The following is a 10,707-nucleotide window of genomic DNA, read 5'->3' as shown; positions in this document are numbered from 1 at the left end:
CGTAATCTCGCGCTGCCTTGTGTGTGTCACGAGCTCACGTCTTCGCTTGTTGCCCCTTTAAAAATCAGTATTGAAGGCCAATGATTTATCAAAGCCCTATTATCAAGAAAATGTCATGCGAAGGGTACCTTGCCATGCACTGACGCAAACCCGATCTTTCCCACGGAGATATAGAAAGCTTTGCACTTGGCACAGCCAAACTCAGTCTGCCTGCCGTCTTTCCAGCTGTTTTCTGCTATTAACCCACATTTGTTGACTCTGCACAAATGGTAAGTACAGCACATTCATTACTTTACGCTTTGCGTGTTTTTACTGTGAACAGTTTACAAATTATTTAGAACAGTCTTGGGGGGAGAAAAGTATTATTTGTAAGTGCACTAATAAACGAAGTGTCGCTATCCACGGTGCTGAAACTTTATAGCAGGCGTTTTTATACCTTTTCAGAACAGTCTTGGGGGGAGAAAAGTATTATTTGTAAGTGCACTAATAAACGAAGTGTCGCTATCCACGGTGCTGAAACTTTATAGCAGGCGTTTTTATACCTTAACGGCAGTATTTAGTTATGTATATCGCGTTAAAAACAAATAATTACAAATTTATAACCTTCGTAGTAGTAGTATTCATATGACAGCCGATTTATTTTATTTTTAATTCTTTTTTTTTTCTATTCTTTTTTATTTCTCTTTTAGTATTTAGATAACTAGAATAACTTATTTTAAAAGAGTTTTAGGACAGTGATCTCCTATGGTGCGATGTAATTGCTGGTGTAATGTTTCATGTTTGCACCCGGGCTTGAACTGCACACTTACACCGGGACTGGTGCCTGCCGCAGGGGGGGAAAGCCTTGGCCGGCAGCTTGTCTATTGCCCATAAAACCGGGGGATGTGCCGGGGTTGAATGACAGGAGGTAAATGAGGCGTAAAATTAAATCTTTCTCTAATGGTAAAAGCAAGAAGCAAACAGCTACTGTCCGTGAGCTGAAAATCAAAGAAGTGGAGCAGACATGTCCAGAAACGGTCTAGCATAAAATACATTGCAGAAGTTATAGTATGATAGCGTGAACATTTTGCCTAGGGGTAGCTAGGTTTCTGTAAAAATGCTCGGTCACTAGGTGTGAAAAGCAGTTAATTGTTAGGCTGCGTTAATTATACTGGTCCTGACTAATGTGTATTTAACGTTGCAGGATTTTTCTGAGCACGGGGAAATGTTGAGACAACCGTCAAACGGTATTCCGCCCCAGCCGTCTGGGGGAGCGGTTGGAGCTACAACTACTAACACACCGGAGAATGGGAACCCGGTGCCCCAACCGCCGCCTGTAAACGAACGGAAAACTTTTTGTCCTTCGGAAAATAAACCGTGCGAAATGGAAGCCAATAAAGCATACGGGACGTTTAAAAACGCCGCACCTGGACCCACGTTTGCTCCCGTTAATTCTGCCGTGCGCAAGGATTCCGTCGGTAAAATGGATGGTTCGACCGGTAAAGCCACGTCGGACTTCATGTCTAACAATCAAAGTGCTGTAAGGATCGCGGCGGAGCATAACAACACCACCGGTGACTGGACCTCCATGAGCCAGACCACCATCATCCTGGGTACAGATGGCAATACATCTGTTCTGCCTGGCACGGTGACCGGGGTAAGTGCATGGTTAAGGAACGTTTCATTCCGGTTGAATCAGCCAATCACCCCTAAGCTAAAGCTTTCAAACGGGGAGAGTCTTGAGCAAAAACAAAACCTTGATATTTCAAGTGTCGTAGTAGCATTGTCAAACCAAAGGAACCCAGCTGCAGCTTTGTCCGTTACGATAGTTACAGTTTGAATTTTGTTCGCGAGACCTTTATTTAACCCACTTATGTTTGTAAAAAAAATAAAAAAAAAAGATTAAAAAAAATGATGATGATAATAAGGTTGGAGTTTCTAGAGGTTCGTCTCACTCAAGCGAAACACTCATTTGCCACCACAAGCACTATTATCCTTTAAAGAATATATAGCGTTTTATTGTGATATTTAAATTTACACTTAGCGATAAGTAGTGACGGTTATTTGGAGCGGCGTACTGTTGCTATGGTTACCTCCTAGCCAAAATCTATTCGCTGGCGTCTTTGGCGACAGGTAAAAATGCGCTGTGACTAACATTACTGAAACGTTTAAAACACATATGCACTTATATAAATATGTAGCCTAATTTAAGACCTTCGAACCTTTTGTTTGAATTTAATTTGCTCTTACTTAATTCGTTTTTACTGTGTAAAATATCGGTATAGGTTCGGTTATGTATTCTATGCAATGTGTTTCAGGAGTAAAAGACGGCTACTGTCATTTGTGATATATGGCTCTCATATTAGTCATAAAAGTGTTTTGGACAAAAGGACATTGTTCTGTAGTCTCTCAAACTAAATCTGTGATACTGATTCTTTCTGACACAATAATTACAGCAGTTTTCACGAACAGGTCGAGTAAGAGGATATGTCAAGGAACCTGAGTACATCAAATGCTGTAGGCTATGTATTAGGACAGTAACTGTTACTGCATTGCAAATGAAACAACCCCCCAGATCAAGAGTTACAACATTTGCTTTATGATTGGAAATGAAGATGCTGAGCTCTGCATGTATGCCTGTGAATTGTGAGGTTTATTGTCCTCAGAGATTGGTTTCTGATGACTGGTTGTGTTGCAGGATAATGTGTTACATAAGAATCTTCTTATGGTACAATTCCCTTTGGGGTGTTTCATTAGAGCCAAGGGCGACCCCTTTATTCCCAGGTCACGGAAACGAGACAAAATTTGTTTTTTTTTGAGCGGGGGCGGGGGGGACATTTGTGTATTTGAATAAAAAAAAAAAATGTTGATGCCTCTATAATAATAATGACCCATAATCTGATGATTGTCATGATCGTTAAAAATTGAATATCTATTAAAATGTATATAGCAGCCAGCATTCGTTCATAAATACTTAGTGGACTGTTCTTCCAGGATGATGATGATGATGATGGAGGAGATGAGAATAAGGCCCGGGGGAACTGGTCCAACAAACTGGATTTTATTCTGTCCATGGTGGGATATGCCGTGGGTTTGGGAAATGTGTGGAGATTCCCATATCTTGCTTTCCAGAATGGTGGAGGTGAGAAACAATCAAGGGGCATATTAAAAAAATATTAGGAAATATTTTTGTTCTGCTACAGATCGATTTTTATCGAAAATGAGTCGGAATGTCAATGCGTAGTAATACACGCATACAAACTTTCGTTAGAGGCAATTTTATTTTCTGTTACAAAATGTAAAAAAATCGTTTTATAATTGCACGGATTTTATTTTAATGTACAAATTATAAGGGCAACGAAAGATTATTACTAGGTATTATTTGTACACATTAATATATGCGTTATTGTATTATGTTTAATATTTATTGTGTTTATTATCCATTAGCCTATCTTATTATAATATTATAAAATAATATCATTCGTTCTATTGTTATATATTATGTTTATTTTAATTAAAAATATAAGAAAAGCTAAAATTCAAAGTTTAATATGTTTATTGTTCCCTTTTTTAAAGACGCACTACTCCTGAGTCGTGACTTTTTCAATAGCAGCTGTTCTCTGTTTTTGTATAGGCGCGTTTTTGATACCTTACCTAATCATGTTAGGCCTCGCCGGTATACCTATATTTTTGTTGGAGGTGTCTTTGGGTCAGTTCGCCAGCCAAGGCCCGGTGTCAGTATGGAAAGCGATCCCAGCTCTACAAGGTAACCTGACGTTACTTTATTAATTGATGCTCCGTTATGAGCAATGTTTGTTTGTGCTAATGTGTCATATGAGTGTTTCCAGTGAACTGGTAATCGACTTTCCGACTGCTTTAAGTGTAATTTCTATTATCTGGTTTCATTTTGTTATTTATAGGTTGCGGGATTGCCATGTTGATAATATCTGTCTTGATAGCCATATACTATAATATTATTATGTGAGTCCACCCCCCAACACCCCCTTTTTTTCTTCTAACTAAAATGCGCAATGCGCAACCTGTATTTCAGGAATTAAGTACCCTACCACTCAATTTAGGTTTTTCAGTGTCATCCTGCTCTTTTTATACCCCAAATGCAACTGTTTTTCTCCATTGCGCTAAAAGTTCTTTTTTGATGACTTGACAGATTTTTGTCAGCTACAGAAACTGTAAAATCAAGTGCTTTTTCATTTTAGTGCCATCATGAATTAAGAATAGATTTTGTGTTTTTATTTTATTTAGAATTATTGTGTCACATTGAAAGGTGCGATTAGTGAAATAAATGCTGTTTGCTATACTTTCAGAATGAGTTATCTTAAAATCTAATTTGAATAAAATTTCTGGTGTTTTATTATGCGTTTGATTTAATTTGCTGACATTTTTACGTTTTAATTCGTTTTAAAACGCTTTTCTCAATGTCGTGCTTTTTGGTGAATTCAGCAGAAAATCTGCTTGCTTGACAAATTTACTGTAAGAGTTGGTGCAGTGCCGCAGTGAGATGCACTGCCACCTCGTGGCTTGTTTGAGTAGCGCCACTAAATTTGCACACGAATCAAAGACGTTGTGTACAGTATTACAGTTGTGTGTGTGTGTTTGTGTGTGTGTGTGTGTGTGAACTGTGTAGGCCTGTTTGTACGACGCTTGATTTATTTCGTTGACTTAATTTGTTTTAAGACTGTTTTTCAATTAGGTAGTGAATGACGATGGAATTTTTTCCACGTTCATTCCAAGTTCTGTCATTGTTTCTTCTGGCCAGACTCCTGTATACTAAGGGACAGAGACATCACATCAATCAAGAACACCACATTCTGTTTATCTGCAAATGCTGTCGGGAATTTAAGTAAACTGTTAAATGTCACAATGGACAATAAAACCTATGTCAGCCCTAGTGAGGAGTATTTCAAGTAAGTGTGCTTTTCTATCTATCCGTCTGTCTGTGTATTTAAAGATGCTCTGTGTGTAATTTTTCAGCTTAATTGGATACTAATCACTCCGCTTTCTTGACAGGTATAATGTGTTGCATATTTCCAAGGGTATTGAATACCCAGGTGACATCCGTTGGCCCTTGGCTGCTTGTCTTTTTCTGGCCTGGCTTATTGTTTATGCCTCTTTGGCAAAAGGGATCAAGTCCTCAGGGAAGGTAAGAAAACAGGTTGACTATTTTCTCTCCTTATTTCTCCTCTATGTACTATTAAGAGAGAAGCCTACAGCAGGCCTCATTCGGGTCCAGTGAAAAGATGACTTCCTTCATTCAGATGACTTCCTTATTTCAGTCTTCAGTGTCACAGGACCCTTCAGAAATCATTCTAATTGATGATTAGTGCTGATTTGTGCTCAAGACATATTTATTATTGTTATATATTGTATATGTTAAAAACAGTTGTGCTGCTTATTGTTTTTGTAAAAGTCATTATATATTTTTAAGAATCCTTTGATTAATAGAAAATTCAAAAGAACAACATTTATTTGCAATAGAGATCTTAAAAAAAAATTATAATTGTTTTTCTGTCACTTTTAATCAGTTTAATGCTTCTTTGCTGAATACAAGTATTGTGCATAAACATATTATGTTATTGAAGTTTCAATTGCCGTTCGGATGTTGTATTGGTGAATGTGGGTGTCAAGACAAGTAATTATGCTTCTAAAGTCAGGTTTGGTCATTTATTATATTAATTAGCAGAGTTTCTTTCTTGGAAAGTTTCCCTCAGGCAGAACAGGTTAAAAGTAAGCCTTTGTGACATTATTATCATTTGGCAGGAACATTAGACAAAACTGTAAGTATTGGCAGCTAAATTGGAATATTCTCAGTATCACAGAGAAATGTGTAGCATAATTAGTAAATGTGTGCTTACTAATTTGGCGTAAGATATTTGATAGGTTAATAATGATTTCTAAGCTTGTAAGAAAAACAAAAGATTGTCAAAATATTGTATATGGGTTTTACTTTCTGAATTTTGGTCAGTAAAAGTCTTTTTATATTTCACAAACACATTGTTTGTACCTACATAGTTGTGATGTACATGCACCTTGTTTTCAGGTGGTGTATTTCACTGCCACGTTCCCCTATGTGGTGTTGGTCATCCTGTTGATCCGAGGGGTCACTCTGCCCGGAGCCGGTTCTGGGATCCTTTACTTCATAACACCCAAATGGGAAAAACTCAATGATGCCAAGGTAATAAAAAGAATGGTGCTATTTATATTTGATGGTAAAATGTTACATGTTCTTCTCCAGAATGCTTATTATTTCTCTTCCTCAATTGGTCGTTCTTTCTTTCTTTTACTCTTTTTCACTTTAGGTTTGGAAGGATGCTGCTACACAGATTTTCTTCTCTCTGTCTGCAGCATGGGGTGGTCTTATAACCCTCTCGTCCTACAATAAGTTCCATAACAACTGTTACAGGTAGCCAGCTACACTACTGTTTAAATGTTAGGGCCAGTAAGATTTATTAATTAATTATTTATTTGAAAGCAATTAATTGTTTTTTTTCCAGGATACATTGGTCAAAAGTGACAGTAAAGACATTTATAATGTCACAAAAGATTACACATTGTACACATTCAATAGATACATCTGCTCAAAGTATGCATTATGGTTGATTATTAATGGTGTAAGATTACACAATGCGCTCTGTCTCTTTGTTTTTCAGGGATACTCTCATTGTGACGTGTACTAACAGTGCCACAAGTGTATTTGCTGGTTTTGTCATTTTTTCAGTTATTGGCTTCATGGCTCATGAGCTCAAAGTCCCAATTGAGAGTGTGGCAGATGAAGGTAGGTAGTATGAATGCATGTGTTTGTGGCTGGTGAGCTATGATTAACTATGATCAGATGTCTGGTTGCTGTTTTTTTTCTTTTTTTTCCTAAATATACAAAACTGTTTTCACTTTCATCACACCTAAAAGTCATTTGATCAGTCTGGTCTGTACATATGCTCTTTTTGTTTAGGTCCAGGAATTGCTTTTGTGGTCTATCCAGAGGCTCTGACTAGGTTGCCCTTGTCACCATTCTGGGCCATCATCTTCTTCCTCATGCTGCTTACACTTGGTCTGGATACTATGGTAATGGAAATCATAAATTGTATGATTTACAGTTTTTTTTTTTTCAGTTGTAATGTGATCACAGTAAAAAAAAATACAATAAATAACTAAATTGCTTTTCATTCACACTTTCGTTCTTTCATTTCATTTTTTTTTCTCTCCAGTTTGCCACCATAGAAACTATAGTGACGTCTGTTTCTGATGAGTTCCCCAAGTACCTGCGCAAACACAAGCCTCTGTTCACTTTGGTTTGCTGTTTGTCCTTTTTTGTGCTGGGTTTCCCCATGATCACTGAGGTAGGACATTTACTCTTATTCCCATCTGCAAGAACTTTACCTTTATAGCACACTTTAATTAAAGCAGCTCTCTGGTAAACAATAATAAAAAAAAACAAGTAAATAGGAAAGTAAATAGACTGGAATGAAATATCCTAAAGCAGATAATTGGAAAGGTCTAGAATTAATGTTAGTTTGTTTGTTTTTTAATTAAAGTGATTCACTGGGTGATTTTTAGATTAGGTCTCATTTATTTTTATTTTAACTGTGCATATGTGTTTGTGTTTTCACGCACAGAATGGAATGTACATGCTTCAGCTGGTGGACACTTTTGCAGCCTCTTATTCTCTGGTCATCATTGCTATATTCGAACTGATTGGAATCTCGTACATTTATGGTGAGTTTACAAAATTTGTCTTTAGACTTACTCCAGTCATTTATTTTAGTGCACAGCAGGAATCAGACTTTTAGGTAATGAAAAAGAAAATTACAAATAATTAAGCAAACAAGCAGGCAGCAAAGAATAGGTTCAAGCTAAAATGCAGGCTAAGCCTGTTAAGCCTTTTTAAGTTATAGGTTTTGATTAGTTTAGTAACATTAATTTATAAGATATATAGCTGATAAATAGTAAAAGCTGTGAAAGTGGACTAGCGAGTCGATGAGTTTACTTGTTCAGCCTGATGATGTTTAATGTCCCTGACAAAATCTATTTTCATTTAGCCACAAATGTGAAAATATCTTTGTTTGTGTGAACCATAGACCTTAATTCATGCATTTAACCAAAAACTATTCACAAAACCCATTCACGTAGGGAGGATGGAACCAGAAGTGCTAAAATCTTAATGCCTGTTGACTTTCTTCCTTCCTGTATTTGTGGTGCAGGACTACAGCGGTTCTGTGAGGACATTGAGATGATGATTGGGTTCCAGCCAAACAAGTTTTGGAGAATCTGCTGGGCCTTTGTCACACCAACTATTCTCACAGTATGTTCACCTTATACCTTATATGACCATTCTTGACACACATCCAATGTCGTCGCATGCACAAATCCATCCATACTATTACTTTTGCTTAGTGCTGCCACTGACCCTTCTTCTCTCTCTCTCTGTCTCTCTCTCTCTCTCTAGTTTATCTTAGCACTTAGTCTGTACCAGTGGAAGGTGATGACATATGAGGATTACACTTATCCGACCTGGTCTATGGTTCTCGGCTGGCTTATGGTCATCTGTTCTGTCATATGGATTCCCATCATGTTTGTTATTAAGATGCACATTGCACCTGGATCGTTAATTGAGGTAAGGGAGAGATGTTTGGGTTGTTTTCTGTTTGAGTGTTATTAAAAATTGCTCAGTATTGCCTTTCAATAAGTAGATGGCTAGTTTTTTTTTACATTTTAGGAAAAGTGTTTATTCCAGGTCCTTTCCTCTTTTTTCGCCCAAAGTTTTTCCCCATTTTAATCACCTTATGCTATTATTTGTTCATTGTATTTAGTCCTGTGGTGTGAGAGCCAGTGTTATTTTAATTTCATTGCGATACTATTATAGTTTTATTAATATTTTGAATTCGTTTTTACTTTTAAATGTTTCGTTTTCATTTTCATTAAAATTTAGAAATTGTACAGTTTTTGTCCATTTTATTAGTTTAGTTTTTTTTAATGTGTCTAAATAGTTTATTCATTTTTATTTCAGTTTAACTGCATGAAAATAAGAAATGTTGCCTTGGCAACTAGCTGAAATTAGTTTTTTTTAGAAACTTAGACAGAAATTTTTAGAAATTGTATTTTATTTCAGTTAATATTCATTTCAAGTAATGAAAAAAATCTTTTTATGGTTTTATTTTTATTTTTACTATAATAACCCTGGTAAGAACTAATTTTTGCATGCATAATTATAAAGAATTATCGAAATCTTATGGATATAAAACAACATGTTTTATACACATGAACAATGTTTACAACAAAATAATGAATCAAAGTGAATCTTTTTCAGTAATTCTGTTAAATTCCATTTTTGAAAAAGGTCAAACAAATTAATCAGTATCTAGGATGCAAACCAAGCATCCAGCATGCAATTTAGATGCCCCTTCTCGTTCTCTGCAGCGTCTGAAGTTGGTGTGCTCTCCTCAACCCGACTGGGGTCCATTCCTGATGAAACACCGCGGGGAACGCTACAAGAACATGATCGACCCTCTGGGTACCAACTCCCTTGGCCTCAAACTTCCCCCCAAAGATTTCCAGCTATCAGCCCAATATCAATAATCCTCCTCAATTCCCTGTGAGTGTGAGATTCCCCGAGGCCTCTGAGAGTGAGACCTGCCCTCACGTCAAACTCTTTCCCTATTCAACCTCCCCTCTTTTCCATAGCGTTCTCTTTCAGCCATATTCCCCCTCTTCTGACACTTTTAGAGGGGTTTTTCAGGTGGAAAGCACAGACAACTCCCTATGATTTTTTGTTTTCTGAATAATTATTCGTAGTCAGTCTGAGAGTAGGTCTTTCGTGCACATTCTAATACACTGATCCCAGCTGAACCTTTTTCTCAGAGGCAATATGCAGTTGCAACTGTTGAGGCAATATTTGACTGATTGTGCATCATGCAGTGTTTTTTTTTTTTTTCATTGCGAAGTGACTGCTGATGTTAAAAAGAAAATAATGAAGAGAATAACATTTATATGTATTGTCTATTTGCTTGTCATCTCTTAAATGTAGCAAACATAATGAGATAAACTGCTGAGTAGTGCACAGTGAACTCGAACTCTTTTCTGGTATCGTACTATCGCTCTCCACTTGTGTCCACTTATAGCCATACCTTGTGCCTCAGACTTCCTCTGTTTATAAAATACTGCATAGTATAGTGCTAATTAAACCAATTGTACTACATTATGGAGGGAAGTGAGCACATTTCAGTCTCTGTGAATTATAAGCTATCCTACTCTTTTACTAACCTGTCAGAAATATCTCTACAATGTTATAGAAGCCAAACTCATAGTGTAGGCTCCAGTAATATAGATCCATCCCTGTCTTCAAGAAAACTTAGCCATGCAAAACTGTAATAATACCATTCAATTTTGTTTAGAGTAGTACTCAACAGCCAACTAGCAGTTATGTATGTATACTAATATTATAGAGTATGCTTTGGAGTTTGTGTCGTGATCTGTTCATAGACTTATAGACTCCTCCTATCCTTATGCAGTACGCGGTTATAGTGGAGCGCACAAACGAAAAGTAGAGGAAAATCAAGGAGTGTGGTATGTGTGGCAAACTAATCGTCTCATAAAAAGTGTATATGTGACCCTGGACCACAAAACCAGTCAAAAGGGTCAATTTCTCGAAATTGAGATTTATACATCATCTGAAAGCTGAATAAATAAGCTTTCCATTGATGTATAGTTTGTTAA

At 36.8% G+C, this 10,707-nt stretch overlaps 1 protein-coding gene across 1 annotated transcript; it reads left to right on the top strand.

The window, feature by feature from the left end:
* The first annotated feature begins 224 nt into the window (after window positions 1-224).
* On the top strand, window positions 225-9,815 carry LOC107675593 (sodium- and chloride-dependent glycine transporter 2-like). Its single transcript, XM_016469999.1, has 17 exons — window positions 225-269; window positions 1,184-1,636; window positions 2,974-3,121; window positions 3,614-3,745; window positions 3,900-3,960; window positions 4,159-4,169; window positions 4,757-4,904; window positions 5,008-5,140; window positions 6,038-6,172; window positions 6,297-6,400; window positions 6,648-6,772; window positions 6,947-7,059; window positions 7,203-7,334; window positions 7,611-7,710; window positions 8,196-8,296; window positions 8,441-8,608; window positions 9,412-9,815. Exons 1-17 carry the CDS (start codon window positions 267-269, stop codon window positions 9,568-9,570), a joined length of 2,226 nt encoding a protein of 741 aa, XP_016325485.1. The 5' UTR covers window positions 225-266; the 3' UTR covers window positions 9,571-9,815.
* The last annotated feature ends 892 nt before the right edge of the window (window positions 9,816-10,707 follow it).

This window comes from Sinocyclocheilus anshuiensis, unplaced genomic scaffold, assembly GCF_001515605.1.
Source record: "Sinocyclocheilus anshuiensis isolate Anshui unplaced genomic scaffold, SAMN03320099.WGS_v1.1 scaffold1804, whole genome shotgun sequence".
In the NCBI taxonomy this organism is placed as follows: Eukaryota; Metazoa; Chordata; class Actinopteri; order Cypriniformes; family Cyprinidae; genus Sinocyclocheilus; species Sinocyclocheilus anshuiensis.
This window is presented reverse-complemented; position numbering and strand designations above follow the sequence as displayed.

Bases quoted from the DNA above. Each gene is read 5' to 3' on its own strand.
- LOC107675593 (XM_016469999.1), top strand. The intron at 7,060-7,202 runs GTAATGGAAATC...TTTTCTCTCCAG, and splicing joins CACTTGGTCTGGATACTATG to TTTGCCACCATAGAAACTAT. The intron at 8,297-8,440 runs GTATGTTCACCT...CTCTCTCTCTAG, and splicing joins TCACACCAACTATTCTCACA to TTTATCTTAGCACTTAGTCT.